Consider the following 16,636-nt stretch of genomic DNA (forward strand, 5'->3'; position numbering starts at 1 on the left):
GCGGCTAAGCAGCTAACTGTCTATCTCCATACGCAGTGTCAATAATCCTCGGATGCAGTAAATAAAGTAAATTTCTTACAAGTTGTATTATCACTGGAGGACGAGGCTGAACATGTTTGACCTGAATGATCTGACTTGGGACCATTGCAAAATTATGTGCGTCCCAAAGTCACCAGCCTTGGCGTCACTATAGACAGCGATTTTAAATTTGACAAACAAGTCCATGGCGTTTTAAAATCGTGTTTTTATCATCTTCGTCTTTTAGCAAAGGTAAAACCATTTTTATCTTTTAACCTTTTTGAACAAGTCGTGCATGCTTTTATTTCAAGTCGCCTGGACTACTGCAATGCACTTTATGCTGGCATTAGCCAAAAAGCTCTCTCCCGGTTGCAGTTAGTCCAGAACGCGGCAGCACGACTTTTAACAGGGGCCAGGAAACGTGAGCATATAACCCCAATTCTTCGGAGTTTGCACTGGCTCCCTGTTCATTTTAGAATTGATTTTAAATCCTTGCTGTTTGTTTTCAAAGCTTTACATGGACTGGCACCTCAGTATATCTCGGACCTCATCCAAATTTACACTCCTGCACGCGCTCTGAGGTCCGAGAGCCAGCTCCAGCTCGTGGTGCCCAGGACGAGACTTAAAACCAGGGGAGACAGGGCCTTCTCTGGGGTCTGCCCTAAACTCTGGAACACTCTGCCCCTCCATGTTCAAACTGCTTCCACAGTGGAGTGTTTTAAGTCTCGTCTTAAGACCCACTTTTATTCTTTGGCTTTTAACACTACGTGAGTTGTGTGGTCTTCTGTCCTCTGTTGTCCTGTGTGTTTTTTTTTATACATTTTGATGTCTATTTTACTGTTTTAATTGGTTTTACCCTTTAAAAATCGTTTTTAATCATATTTATTTTTTATATTGTCTCTGTATTGGTTTTCTATTCATTTATTCTTTGTTTTTATTCAGTCATTGGTGTAGCATAATATTGTTTTTAATATTGTTTTTAATATTGTTTTTAACATGGCTGTGCAGCACTTTGGAAACATTTTTGTTGTGTAAATGTGCTATATAAATAAAGTGGATTGGATTGGATTGGATGTTTCTCACAGAGTAAGAACAAGCAGGAGGCTAGCCATTAAAATAGCTTGAAACAGCACAAGAAATAAGTGCTTGGTAAACTTTCAATGTAAATGGAAGCACGTTACAGTAGGTTATTAACAAGAAATTGACAAGTAGATTATTAAGAATCTAGAGAGAGGATAATACATCAATTGTTGGACTACTCGGTTGCTGTTTGTCCACTATCAGACATACATGTAACTAGAAGACTGATCAATCCATAAATTGATACCCAATTGATACCCAGGATAATGATAGATACATAATTAATTCCATCAATCTTTTTGGCTTTTGTTGAAGACAAAAAACAAAATATTTAAATGAGTTGTAGATAGTAGATTTTTCTTTTGTTTAGTTATTGTGTACTATTGACTTTGTTTTGCTCAAAAATGTAACTGTAACCCCTGACGCAATTATGTAATAAAAGAGAATAAGCTACTTAAAATAATTGTGTTGATATCATACTTGCCAACCTTGAGACCTCCGAATTCGGGAGATGGGGGGGGGGGGGGGTTGTTGAGGTGGGGGGTTCTTGCGGGGGGTGTATATATTTTCAAGTATTTCTAATATAGAGATTTGTACAGGGTAAAAGGGATTCTGAATAAGGAAAGCTATCACTCCATTTTGCAACGCCATGCCATACCCAGTGGACAGCGCTTGATTGGAGCCAATTTCATCCTACAACAGGACAATGACCCAAAACACACCTCCAAATTGTGCAAGAACTATTTAGAGAAGAAGCAGGCAGCTGGTATTCTATGGGTAATGGAGTGGCCAGCACAGTCACCAGATCTGAACCCCATTGAGCTGTTGTGGGAGCAGCTTGGCCGTATGGTACGCAAGAAGTGCCCATCCAACCAATCCAACTTGTGGGAGCTGCTTCTAGAAGCGTGGGGTGCAATTTCTCCAGATTACCTCAACAAATTAACAGCTAGAATGCCAAAGGTCTGCAATGCTGCAATTGCTGCAAATGGAGAATTCTTTGACGAAAGCAAAGTTTGATGTAAAAAAAATCTTATTTCAAATACAAATCATTATTTCTAACCTTGTCAATGTCTTGACTCTATTTTCTATTCATTTCACAACGTATGGTGGTTAATAAGTGTGACTTTTCATGGAAAACATAAAATTGTTTGGGTGACCCCAAACTTTTGAGCGGTAGTATATAATCCGTTCATGAATGAGTATATCCGTTCGTCCACCGTGTTCAATGGAGAAGTCTGATCTACAAAATGTGCAGGCAGCATACCCCTTCCCCTTCGACCTATCCTGGATGAACTGAAATTATTTTTTCCAATCATTTTGGAACTTGCAAGCGTAATTCTTCTTCTTACTCGTCGTCGCCATGTCTCTTCTTCATTCTTCTGCTTCGTCTCTGTTATGTTTTTGGACATTACTACTTGCCGTAGTTTTGAAGCAATGCATGATGGGAATCCGGATGTTGTGTGTTAGTGTATTAACATGCCGGCTGGAATAAACACACGCTGAGAAATAGCTCCGTGCCTGCCTACTTTATGGGTTATAGATAAACCTATGGATAACGGAGACATATATAATAGTCTCCTTTTCAGGTGAGAGAGGACGCTAAAGGCAGTGCCTTTAAGGCACGCCCCCAATATTGTTGTCCAGGTGGAAATCGGGAGAAATTCGGGAGAAAGGTTGCCCCGGGAGATTTTCGGGAGGGGCACTGAAATTCGTGAGTCTCCCGGGAAAATCGGGAGGGTTGGCAAGTATGGTTGATATTGTGAAACTGTCAATAGCACTCACCATGAATAAATAACAACATTTACATTCCTGATCTTACTCATGAACTCAAAATCGTTAGCATAAAACCCCAATCGGACATTCACATTAACAGCAAGATTTGTGTAAATGTTTTTTTATGAGATTTTGAAACATAAAGTGAAACTTTATTGTATTTATGGTACGCAACATCATATCATGTATATATATATGTTCAAAGGATTGATATGTATATACTGCTTGAAAATAATTTGTAGTAAATTTTTGGTTCCGTCTCTTAAAAGCATCGCATTCGAGAATCGTTACGAACTGGATTTAAACAAGGAATCGGAATCGTCCAAATTCAAACTTTGCCCATTTCAGCCATGCTTGCCTTGTTGTTCTTCTTGTTGCATATGCGGGCCTACTTACAATTCTGGTCTTGGCTCAAAGGAAGTTATAAAAAAAAACATTGTTAATTTTTGTTAAAACACATCAAAATCGATTTTAATCAATACGCCGAGGTAAAATTCGATGCACCTCGACTTTTCCTCCTAAAGTCTGCGGAAATTGGGTAAACTTCCCATCCCTGCTCGATATTAAGCTTGTGTAGACGCTGTATGTGCATTTCAAAGACAAGAACAATACAACATAAAGACCAACTGACCAAGCACACGTCCTGTCATTCAGAAGGTCAGTCAGTGAGCAGCTGTCCAGAGAAGAAATGTGAAACACTTCAAGAATGACTCATTGTGCCAACCAAGGCTTTGTTAAACGCAAGCTGTCATCTCCTGTATGAGAGGGCTACTGTACTAGCAACATTTTCCACAAGCTAACTGAAATATTTCCATCATGGACAACAAGCGAGACAAAAGAAATACATCCAGTCCATGAAGAAGAGGGCTTACAGTTTCTTGAAGAAGGGTTGCAGGGATTTTGCATGGTCACACTTCAGAGGACAAAGGCTTTGAACAATAAAACAGATTGATGATAACAACAGAGTAGAGTATACGGTTGTGAGTGAGAGAGTGGGTTTGGAAATTTCTAAGACTTGAGCACAATTTAACATACTGTATGTCAATTTGTTAAGGTTAAAGGGGAACTGCCCTTTTTTGGAATTTTGCCTATCGTTCACAATTATTATGAAAGACATGGAGGCTAGTGCATCTGCCTCACAATACGAAGGTCCTGAGTAGTCGTGAGTTCAATCCCGGCCTCGGGATCTTTCTGTGTGGAGTTTGCATGTTCTCCTCGTGACTGCGTGGGTTCCCTCCGGGTACTCCGGCTTCCTCCCACCTCCAAAGACATGCACCTGGGGATAGGTTGATTGGCAACACTAAATTGGCCCTAGTGTGTGAATGTGAGTGTGAATGTTGTCTGTCTATCTGTGTTAGCCCTGCGATGAGGTGGCGACTTGTCCAGGGTGTACCCCGCCTTCCGCCCGATTGTAGCTGAGATAGGCTCCAGCGCCCCCCGCGACCCCGAAGGGAATAAGCGGTAGAAAATGGATGGATGGATGGAGACGAATAGATTTTTTTAATACATTCTAAATGTCAAATAAAACTCAGCTTACAGCGGAGCCAATGGGAGCTCCACTATAAATCCCATTATATCTGATAAATAACCATGGCCAACAATATTGTTATTATAAGCGCTAACGCAGATAAACTATGTATAGCGGCACCGTGATTACTTCCGTGTGTCCGTATGTTTACATCATCGAGTGGTCTGCTGCTTCCTTGCTCCCTGTAAGTATAGTGTAGATCATAAATCATGCATCTCACCTGGACAGAAGAAGTCTGAGTAGGTATTGCAACAAGTTGGTACACTTTGACAGCCATTTAGGACCCGTAAACGGAGAGGATGACACGAAAAGACGCTTGGTGCCCGTCACCCCATGTCTTTGTGTTTGTTATGAGTCATTCTTCATGTAATTATGAATATATTTAGACTTAGACTTCCTTTATTGTCATTCAAATTTTAACTTTACAGTACAGATAAGAACAACATTTTGTTGCATTATCTCTTTGTAGTGCAGGTTAAAAGAGCAATAAGGTGCAGATGTAAATAGATTTACTGTACAGATAAATATATTGCACTTTTGCATATGCATCCACATTTGTGGATGTATGTTATATTGTCTTTATATTCCAGTGAGTTAATCCGTTTTTGGGGGGAAATGAGGCGATTATTATGATGCGTTCAGTTTGTCTGTGTTAGTGCTTATAATAACAATATCCCTAATACTTGGTTGATATTCAAGTCAAAAATGTAAATGGAGTATTGTTGGCCTGTTTTTTGAATGGTTATATGAGGGCCCTAGCAGTCAGAATCCTAATGACAGCAGACCTTATACAGTAAGTGATGTTGTATTATGTTTGTTGGCTCTCGTGAAGTCTGCAGTGAGTAATAATCAGTGATGAAGAAAAAAAAATCCAATGTTGTGATGCGTTTTTTAAATTAATGTGCCGCGTACGCTTAAAATTATCATGTTTTTTTAAGAGCTTTATAGGCTCCATTGTGCGACTCCCATAGGCTACATTGTAAGCAAACTTTTGATCACCTTTATTTAATATTTAAAATGCACAAAAAACATCCGTCGTCATGTCTTTCATAATGATTGTAAACGATAGGCACATTTTTTTTTAAAGTGCAGTTCCCCTTTAATGTTGGGCATCAATTAAAGTTTCCATTAAAAGGGAATTCCTGCTGAGCACATGTGCTTCCATGTTGCAATTTGCATTTTATAATCCTAGTCCGGGAGTAGTCTACGGCCCTTTCTACACTAAGGTTATCCAGGGTAACCAGGGTATCCCACCTAACCTTATCCTTGTCCACACACACACAATGGTCGTTTAAGACCAGTTCCCTCCCCCCCCCGTCCGCCGCGCAACACAACCTAGTCCGCATGCGCGGAAAATGCGCACCTCATAGTCACCTCCAGTGTTGCTTTGTGTGCAAGTTCTTAAATTAAATGTAACTTATCTGAACAATATCCAGTTTTGTGGTATTTCAATTAACTGGAATCCAGTGTGCTGTGGGGCCCTATTGTAGTGAATCACACCTGAGCCATCATAAATTAATCAAATCTTTATTGGACACGTGAAAGTAAACAATGTGATAAAGAACATTTTACATCAACCAATCTAGATATCTGGTCAGGACACTCCTCACTCTTTTGCCTTCACCTTCATTGTCCATTCGTTTTTTGGTGACTTTATATACTCTGGACCTAGTCGTTGAGTCTGCTCTGGCAGTCCAAAAGCATTCAATGTTTTCCGTAGTCTTCCCTCGTCAGCCAGGTAATACAAAACACACGCTACCTTTTTAATCACATCCACTGGAGCCTGCATTCTCGTTGTTTCTCCGTCAACAAATGGACAAAGTTTTTCGCTAAATAGAATCACAGCTGACCTGGACATTCGAAAGTTCTCTTGCCGTCTGAGAAGTGTTGTATCCCAAATAGCTGCAATCGCTTTCTCTTAAGGTATTCATGTGTGATTTCCACAAGCGTCTGTACAGATGAAAGGAGAAACACGGGCATGTCTGGATGACTCGCCTCCATCTTTCTAGTGTTTACCTCCGAGTGGAAACAGGTTGTTATGAAGCGGACTGTGGCGCGTTCTTTCTGACGTCACTTCCTGTGTGGGGCGCGGTCTTTCTGGCGTCACTTCCTCTTCGAACTCAGTTTTTAAACGATCAATGAGTCCATACAAAGCTAAGAGCCGGAGATTCAAGAAATACACGGCGCACTTATCCGTGTAAAAAATTATCCAAGGAGGGTTACCTTAAACGATGGTTTAGTGTGGCTGAAATGGGGCTTAGGCTAAATAATTATTTGTTAAAGGCAGGGGTGTCCAAAGTGCGGCCCGGGGGCCATTTGCGGCCCGCAGCTAATTGTTTACCGGCCCGCCACACATTCTGGAAATGCTATTGCAAAAATAAAAAATAAACATGAAAAAAAGTAGAATGAGGTGAAATCTAACTAGAAAAAGTTGCAATGTTGACACAAAGCTGCCATGCAGGCTGTTTTTTTTTCTTTTGTCTATCTTTATTTTTCTTTTTTTGCCATTGCTAAAAAAACAAAACAAAAAAAAACAATGTTATAATGAATTATTGACCTATTCAAGGCTCCAATTATTTCAAATATTTCACTTTAAAAATGTTTTATGTGGAAAATATCATATATATTGTGTGGTTGCCATACAAAAACATTGTTTTCTTTGACAAAAGAGCATAAAACAAACAAAATAATAGTTAAAACGTAAAATTGACAGATATATCTGAAGTTGTTCTTGTAACTTAAATGTTGACAGTAAAAAAAACCTAATACAAATGTATCACTTTATGAGTGGGGCACCTTTTGGATCCTAAATATATTTATTTATCTTTTCACAAAGATTACTCAAAAATAACAATGAATTAATATCAATGGTGTCTTGCATTATTGATGTTTTTAAGGCTCTAATTACTTCACATCAAACATTGCTTTCTGAAGGTTTTGGGCAGTGGGGGAAATACTGCATATTTCATTTTTATTATAAAAAAACAAAGTTGTCTTGACAGAAAAGGCATAAAACCTTTTTGGTTTTTTAAATTTGATATCAACCTGAAGTTGATATACTGTAGAGATTTACTGTAAGCGTTAAATAAATAAAAACAATAATAATTTGACTTGTTTTCAACATTTTAATGACTTAGACCCTTTATGGTCCCCGGGAGCCCTAAAAGTAAAAAAAAAAAAAATCCATATATTTTGTTATGATTTGAAAATGAAAACTATCAAAATGGCCCCCGCAGGCTTTAATTTTTCCGTGTGCGGCCCTCAGTGGAAAAAGTTTGGACACCCCTGGTTTAAGGGGTTGAACGACTTAGTGTAGACAGGGCCTAAGTAGGCACAGGTGTGGTGTTGTATACAGCATGGATTGGGAGTGTCACAGGTAAAAGAGCACAGTGTTCCAAAGTAGCAGGGAGTCCAGCGGCAGTGCTGTTTCAATGGTCTACACGTTGTGTACAATCTGTGTTGACCTCTTAGAAGCTTCCCAAAGGGGAAGAAACATTTTTTTTGTGATACTAAAATAAGTGTCCCATTAAAGAGAATGCTTTACTTGCCGGCTTGAACGCTCAGTCAAGCATATGATTTTACTTCTGAGAGCTGGTGGAAAATATTCATGGGGAAGCTTGGAGTGTTTAAGGAATCGTTCTAAAAATAGGGCCCCCCATTTGCTTCCCCTCTAGCTCTCGGGGCACACCACCTTGGCGGTAACCCAAGACTCCAAACCTGCTTCTCTTTCTTTAAATAACCAGTAGAGTTCTGCTCCTGTCTGCCATCGAGGGATACCGTTCACTGGGTGTGCGTCTGCGTTGTACCCTGTTGCACTTCTGAACCGAGTGCGGCTCAGTTTGATTGATGACTTGATAAGAGCTCAACATAGCTCGAGGTATCAAACATCATATCGGAATTATGTAGTCAAAGAAGGAAGAAATTAAACAGCCGCCGCTGATTGAATTGTCCCGTTTCCGTGAGGGCCCACAATGTCGTTGCCCATAAAAATTAAATATGACTCAAGAAGCCACGCTTGCAAACACTTTCCACCTCGCGTGCACTCGGTAGAACCCTGGTATACACTGGTCGACTCTTTTTCCACCGCCTGCATTCCGCCTCCATCCCTCCATAAAACTGTAACATTTTGTCCACTCACCCACTTTTCACTCAGGCACTGCTTAGCCAGGAAGTTTTTACAGTCACGTTTTGCTCGTTGTATTTTCCTCATCATCATTAATGTAGATGTGACAAGGAGTAAGAGGTTGATCCAACCCCCTTGCAGGAAGCTCCAGTGATACAAGTATCTCTTTGACATTATCCATTGCAAACATATGAGATGTGTCCCAACTGAGGTGAAAGACTTTTTGCACGACTTGCGATCCGTGAAACTGTGAATCGGATTATAAACCTGCCTGAAAACAGGGCAGCCATTAAAACTAGAGAGGGCGGCATAATGAGCCAAGCTCTTAGGTTCTCAGACTGTCTGCTGGCCTCCGGAAATCCCTCTGGCACCTTAATCTGCTAAAGAACTCAAATCCCAGTTTGGCTATTAATGGCAAGATTTTGCCAATCACAGATAAGTTATCATGTTGAAAATGGCTGTGAAGAGAATTAACCACACAACACGACCGTGGGGGTGATTGGTGAAAATGGCAGTCAAAGAGTAGGATGAGTAACCTAACAGTAAAGTCAGTGATGGCCAAGCTGTTTGGAAAATGTAGTTAAAGTTAAAGTACCAGTGATTGTCACCCACACACAAGGTGTGGTGAAATTTGTCATCTGCATTTGACCCATCCCCTTGTTCACCCCCTGGGAGGTGAGGGGAGCAGTGAGCAGCAGCGGTGGCCGCGCCCGGGAATCATTTTTGGTGATTTAACCCCCAATTCCAACTCTTGATGCTGAGTGCCAAGCAGGGAGGTAATGGGTCCCATTTTTATAGTCTTTGATATGACTCGGCCGGGGTTTGAACTCACGACCTACCAGTCTCAGGGCGTACGCTCTAAACACTAGGCCACTGAGTAGGGAAATAGGTAAATACAGTCTATTCGGTTCCTTATGGCATTACTACGGCTTGTCCATGTGTATATGTTCCTTGGAGGTTGTTGGTATAGTGTAACGGTTATTGTCATTTTGTTTCTTTGACATTTTTTTTTAAATTACACAATTCAACAATTACATTTTATTTTTAGATGTTTTTTTATTTTTTTAAATGGAATAATACAGCAAAAGGCATAATGTAATGAGGAAAAGCTGCAATGTTTATACAAATGAAGACAGAAAGATGGGTCTTTAAATGTATGAATAACATTTATTTATCATTCATATTACCCTATGTCATTACAAATAACATGATGATGGCAGTAACCCCCATGCACACTGCAGTTGTCTTCTGTAGTTTTGTTGTACCAAAAAATCTAAATCGTAATCGCATATCGAGTTTTCAGAGAAGAAAATAGGCAGCCTTATCTTAAAGGCCTACCGAAATGTTTTTTTTTTTTTTTAAACAGGCATAGCAGATCCATTCTATGTGTCATACATGATCATTTCGTGATATTGCCATATTTTTGCTGAAAGGATTTAGTAGAGAACAACGACGATAAAGTTTGCAACTTTTGGTCGCTGATTAAAAAAAGCCTTGCCCCTACCGGAAGTAGCGTGATGTCACAGGCTGGAGGGCTGCTCACATTTCCCTATTGTTTACAATGCAGCGAGAGACATTCGGACCGAGAAAGCGACGATTACCCCATTAATTTGAGCGAGGATGAAAGATTCGTGGATGAGGTACGTGAGAGTGAAGGACGTATCTTTTTTCGCTCTGACCGTAACTTAGGTACAAGGGTTCATTGGAATCCACACTTTCTCCTTTTTCTATTGTGGATCACGGATTTGTATTTTAAACCACCTCGGATACTATATCCTCTTGAAAATGAGAGTTGAGAACGCGAAATGGACATTCACAGTGACTTTTATCTCCACGACAATACATCGGTGAAGCTCTTTAGCTACTGAGCTAACGTGATAGCATCGGGCTCAAATGCAGATAGAAACAAAATAAATAAACCACTGACTGGAAGGATATACAGAAGATCAACAATACTATTAAACCATGGACATGTAAATACACGGTTAATAATTTCCAGCTTGGCGAAGCTTAAAAATGCTGTTGCTAACGACGCCATTGAAGCTAACTTAGCAACGGGACCTCACAGAGCTATGATGAAAACATTCGCGCTCCACCTACGCCAGCCAGCCCTCATCTGCTCATCAACACCCGTGCTCACCTGCGTTCCAGCAATCGACGGAAGGACGAAGGACTTCACCCGATCATCCGTGCGGTCGGCGGCTAGCGTCGGCTAGCGCGTCTGCTATCCAAGTCAAAGTCCTCCTGGTTGTGTTGCTACAGCCAGCAGCTAATACACCGATCCCACCTACAACTTTCTTCTTTGCAGTCTTCATTGTTCATTAAACAAATTGCAAAAGATTCACCAACACAGATGTCCAGAATACTGTGGAATTTTGAGATGAAAACAGAGCTTTTTTGTATTGGATTCAATGGTGTACCAATACTTCCGTTTAACTAGTGACGTCACGCGCATACGTCATCATACATAGACGTTTTCAACCGGAAGTTTAGCGGGAAATTTAAAATTGCACTTTATAAGTTAACCCGGCCGTATTGGCATGTGTTGCAATGTTAAGATTTCATCATTGATATATAAACGATCAGACTGTGGGTCGGTAGTAGTGGGTTTCAGTAGGCCTTTAAAGTATGTAACTGTATTTATATTATTCACATGTAAAAAATACCTACGTGTTTATTGTTTATTGTGAGCGAACTGTGGTGCTGAATTTCCCCCAGGGATCAATAAAGTACTTTCTATTATATTATATTCTAAAGCATACCAATAATTTATTAACAAGTTAGCCCACAGGCCCTGCCCAAAATAATACATGAAAATGGACTGCTAATTTCTTTTTAAAAGGTCGCCAAAACCTCAGAAGGGGCCAAAAAGTCATAAGCTAAACTTATCCAACTGCACACTGCTCATTATGGGAGTGTTTTTCTCCCACCAGAGTGACACGATATCAGCTAACACGGCTGACCAGCGACATCCGTCACACTCGGTTGCATCATTTCATATCAGATGATTTGGCAATTGATCTATTTACTTTTCCTCAGATCATATTAAGATCATCCACCCACATGCACGTCGTCAACTCTGAGTTTTTAGAATATGTCCGTGTTGTTGGAATGATGCTGCTGATGTTATTGTGTAACATCACGTTACAATGTTAACTCTTAACTGTTCCTTCATGCAGGTGTTGCCCTACTGGTGTCTCCTGACCTCCCTCTGCAGCTGGGGATGGACAGCAGACAACAATTTTGCCTGCAGTCCCTGCCCAGTATGGATCTCCTCCCGCTGCAGTACACTGTTTGTGTGGCCAACAATGTGAAGGCAGCTCACCAGGAAGCAGTGCAGCAGCTCTCCCAGCTCAATCGGGAGATACCAAACATGAGTGCTGTGTGGTAAGTGCTTTTGTAAGGCAAAAGGCAGGGCCATTCAACTGGCAGCCGAATCTGGCTCAGGGATGACACCATAATGGCCCCTGACTTCAGTTTAAAACTTGGGAGACGTAAATGTTTGCAGAAAATTCCGAAAACCACGAAAGTGCTCCTGTCGGAACTTGGTCCACTATAAACACATTTCTTTGCATTGATATTTTAACCTTGCTAGCAAACATACCTGTAGAACTCTGGGGTCCAAACTTGTGATTTAAGTTAAAAAAGTAAAAAGATAGTCTCACACACACACTAGGTGTGGTGAAATTAACCTCTGCATTTGACCCATCCCCATGTTCCACCCCCTGGGAGGTGAGGGGAGCAGTGAGCAGCAGCGGTGGCCGCGCTCGGGAATAATTTTGGTGATTTAACCCCCAATTCCAACCCTTGATACTGAGTGCATAACTGAGGCGTTCCTCAAGGCACCCTATTAAGTACTCTCCTTTTTGGCAGTTAATAATTGTTTTGCAATGTGATTTATGTAAATAAGGAGTTGCTGTAGCTTGTTTACATCAGATGCAGTCCGCAGTCATTTGTTCAACTACTTCAGTTATACTGGTGGTGTTCCTCAAGGTTCTATTTTAGGTCCTCTGTTTTTCATCATTCGGGCTATTCAACTGGTGTGGCCCATGAGTTTAGCTAAAAAAACTTGTGAGACACTCACATTTCTGCAGAAGGTCTGTCATGATCTGTTGCCCGGATCATAGTTTATTTAGGTTTTGATTCACTTGTTTAAGTTATGTTTCCAGCACCCCTGTTTTGTTTTTCTGGGTTGTCATGGGTGCTGATTATTTTCACCTGCCTCTGATTAGTGATCGGGACGCTCACCTGTTCCCAAGCACTAATCAGAGAGTTATTTATTCTTTCCTCTCGCCTCACTCGGTCTGGTGCTTTTCAATCAATCAATCAATCAATCAATGTTTATTTATATAGCCCTAAATCACAAGTGTCTCAAAGGGCTGCACAAGATGTTTTCCCTCATGCAACATGTTACGTTCTTGTTCCTGCTCCTAGTGTTTTTGACTTGCAGCCTTTTGGCGAAGCCATTCTTGTTTTCTGTGCCGTGGGCACCGCACATCATATTTTTGTGGTGATTTATGGACAATAAATCATCTTTCTTACCTGCAAGCTGCTTCCTGTTGTTCCGCCGCATCTTGGAAAGACGACTTCTGGCATATTCATGCCCCGGTACCGTAACAAGGTCCTTAAAAACAGTGTAACACTGACAAAATAAATAGTTCAACAGCGAATAGCTACTGTAGTAGATGCTGGTTCTCCGGAACATGCAAAATAAGATGACTCGTGAAAGAATTCCGGCCTCCTGGTCCTTCGTTTTCTGGAAATGTGGCCTTCAAAACACTTTAGTTCAATATCCCTGGCATAAGGAGTTCCTCAACGTTAATGGAATTGATTGCTATCACTTAAGTAACGGAGTGAAAGTTAAAAGCTACAACACAATCTGTTCCCGGAGACTATTTCACCTTCATACTGTCAGGTTTCAAAATGCACAAATTTTGTAGATTACTACCTTACCCAGTTGATTTTTGGCCAGCATGAAGCGTTTACATTAAAACGAAAAAAAAATGTTTTAAATGTAGGGCTGCAAAGAAGTGGAAATTTTTAATGGTACATTTCTAGACTTTTATTCGGAAGTTTTGTTAAATGTTTGCAAATATTCATGATGAATATGAGGCACTAACTGGATATGCAGATCTATGTATGTACAGTATGTATGTATGTTGCTAACAGGATATATACTGTATATATACAGTATATATACAAAACCCAAAACCAGTGAAATTGGCACGATGTGTAAATCGTAAATAAAAACAAAATACAATGATTTGCATTCAACCTATATTCAATTGAATAGACTGCAAAGACAAGATATAAAAAATTTTATTTTTTGCAAATATTAGCTCATTTTGAATTCCATGCCTGCAACATGTGTCAAAAAAGCTGGCACAAGTGGCAAAACAGACTGAGAAAGTTGAGGAATGCTCATCACTTATTTGGAACATCCCCCGGGTGAATTAATTGGGAACAGGTGGGTGCCATGATTGGGTATAAAAGCAGCTTCCATGAAATACTCCTTTACAAACAAGGATGGGGCGAGGGTCACTATCTACGGTCCGTAATATCATCAAAAAGTTCCGAGAATCTGGAGAATTCACTGCATGTAACATTGAATGCACGTGACCTTTGATCCCTCAGGCGGTACTGCATCAAAAACTGACATCAGTGTGTAAAGGATATAACCACATATAGGCCTGCCGATATTATCGGACATCTCGACCAGAGACAGCCAAGATTGGGCTGAATGAGCGGGCAAATGTTCACATTTGATGGCGTCTGGAACGTTGGAGAGATGTTCTCATCATGGATGAATCCCAGTTTTCACTGTTCAGGGCAGATGGCAGACAGCGTGTGTGGCGTTGTGTGGGACAGCGATTTACTGATGTCAATGTTGTGAATCAAGTAGCCCATGGGCACATATGGGCAGGCGTATATTATAGACAACGAACGCAAGTGCATTTTAATGAATGGCATTTTGAACGCTCAGAGATACCGCAATGAGATCCTGAGGCCCATTGTTGTGCCTGTCACCCAAGACCACCGCCTCATGTTGCAGCACGACAATGCACGGCCCCATGTTGCAAGGCTCTGCACACAATTCCTGGAAGCTGAGAACATTCCAGTTCTTGCACGGCCATCATACTCACCAGACATGTCACCCATTGAGCATGCTTGGGATGCTGTGGATCGGCGTACATGACAGCGTGTTCCAGTTCCTGCCAATATCCAGCAACTTGGCACAGCCATTGAAGAGGAGTGGAACAAACATTCCACAGGCCACAATCAACAACATGATCAACTCAATGCGAAGGAGATGTGTTGCACTGCGTGAGGCAAATGGTGGTCACACCAGATACCTTTTTTTTGTGGGCAGCCTAATGCACATCTGTGCAATAATCATGCTGTTTAAACAGCCCCACCTGTGGCACTAAGTACTTACAAGCAGAAACAGTGTGGAGATAGAAAAGAGAGAATGGGCGCATTTTGGCTTGAAAACTAACGATAAACTTGAACGTATAAACACTGAAGCGCCGCTCTGCAAGAGGTGCTTTGCTCTTGCTCGCCATTTGCTAGCGAGCGGCTAACATCCATCGGCAGTCGCTAGTGTTTTAGCTACTTCTAAATCACTAATCCTCGGCGCCATGACAACAAATAAACAATGTTTCTTACAAGTATCCCCCCTGCAGGTTCGATGAATAGCTAAACATTCTTCACTACACACCGTCGGAGGATACAATAGCTAACCATTAACAGCAAGCTAGCGCTCCTGAATGTAAATTAATGCCGTGGGTGGGTCAATCCAGACATCGACTGTAACGATCGATACCAAGTACAACAGCCGTACATAGTCGAAACTACAATTATTACTTTGATATTTTTTGTTAGCACTAAATCTTTTGTCTTTTTTATTGTTTATAAAGTCAGGAGAACTTTAATTATGACCAATGTATGACCCTTTAACTCATACTTGCCAACCCTTCCGAATTTTCCGGGAGACTCCCGAATTTCAGTGCTTCTCCCGAAAATGTCCCGGGACAACCATTCTCCCAAATTTCTCCCGATTTCCAGCCGGACTTAAGGCACGCCCCCTCCAGGTCTGTGCGGACCTGTGTGAGGACAGCCTGTCCTCACGTCCGCTTGGCCAAACAAAAAGTAACCACAGAACACTATAGTGTTCTGTGGTTACTTTTTGGTTGGCCAACGGTTTGCGTTGTATTGCGCACCCTGACGGCAAGTGTGGGAGTCGGTTCTGAAGTATGAAGTAAAGAGACGTAACTTCGTCACCTCGCCTGGTTATTGACTCCAACCCAGAATATTACACTGCCCATACCTATGCTCCTTCAAAAGCTGTGCTACTGGCTGCAAAGCATTGCACTTTCAAATACAACAATGAGTAGAGAGGAGTGTTATGGGTGTATACGTGTAAATAAATGAACACTGAAATTCAAGTATTTATTTTATTTATATGTATAATAAAATAAATAAATATATATATAGCTAGAATTCACTGAAAGTCAAGTATTTCATATATATATATATATATATATATATATATATATACAGTGGGGCAAAAAAGTATTTAGTCATGGGTGGCTGACTAAATACTTTTTTGCCCCACTGTATATATATATATATATATATATATATATATATATATATATATATATATATATATATATATATATATATATATATATATATATATATATATATATATGAAATACTCAAGTTGGTGAATTCTAGCTGTAAATATACTTCTCCCCTCTTAACCACACCCCCGCGCCGCCCCCGCCCCACCACCTCTCCCCCTGGGCGACCGGTGCAATGGACGTCGAGTGGATCTAGAATAAATACACCACTACAGTTGACACTGTACTGCAAGATATGTTTTCTTTAACTTTTAAAGGCCTACTGAAATGATTTTTTTTCATTTAAACGGGGATAGCAGATCCATTCTATGTGTCATACTTGATCATTTCGCGATATTGCCATATTTTTGCTGAAAGGATTTAGTAGACAACATCGACGATAAAGTTCGCAACTTTTGGTCGCTGGTAAAAAAAGCCTTGCCTGTACCGAAGTAGCGTGACTTCGCAGGTTGAAAGGCTCCTCACATT

General features: G+C 40.7%; 1 protein-coding gene across 1 annotated transcript in view; it reads left to right on the forward strand.

Moving 5' to 3' along the window:
• si:ch211-236l14.4 (SITS-binding protein) overlaps positions 1-16,636 on the forward strand; it is an 80,643-nt gene that overhangs the window by 30,489 nt on the left and 33,518 nt on the right. The window contains exon 3 of the mRNA XM_062035583.1: positions 11,702-11,909. Coding sequence (XP_061891567.1) covers positions 11,702-11,909 — 208 coding nt within the window. The remainder of the gene's footprint in view (positions 1-11,701; positions 11,910-16,636) is intronic.

This window comes from Entelurus aequoreus, linkage group LG24 (assembly GCF_033978785.1).
Source record: "Entelurus aequoreus isolate RoL-2023_Sb linkage group LG24, RoL_Eaeq_v1.1, whole genome shotgun sequence".
NCBI lineage: Eukaryota > Metazoa > Chordata > Actinopteri > Syngnathiformes > Syngnathidae > Entelurus > Entelurus aequoreus.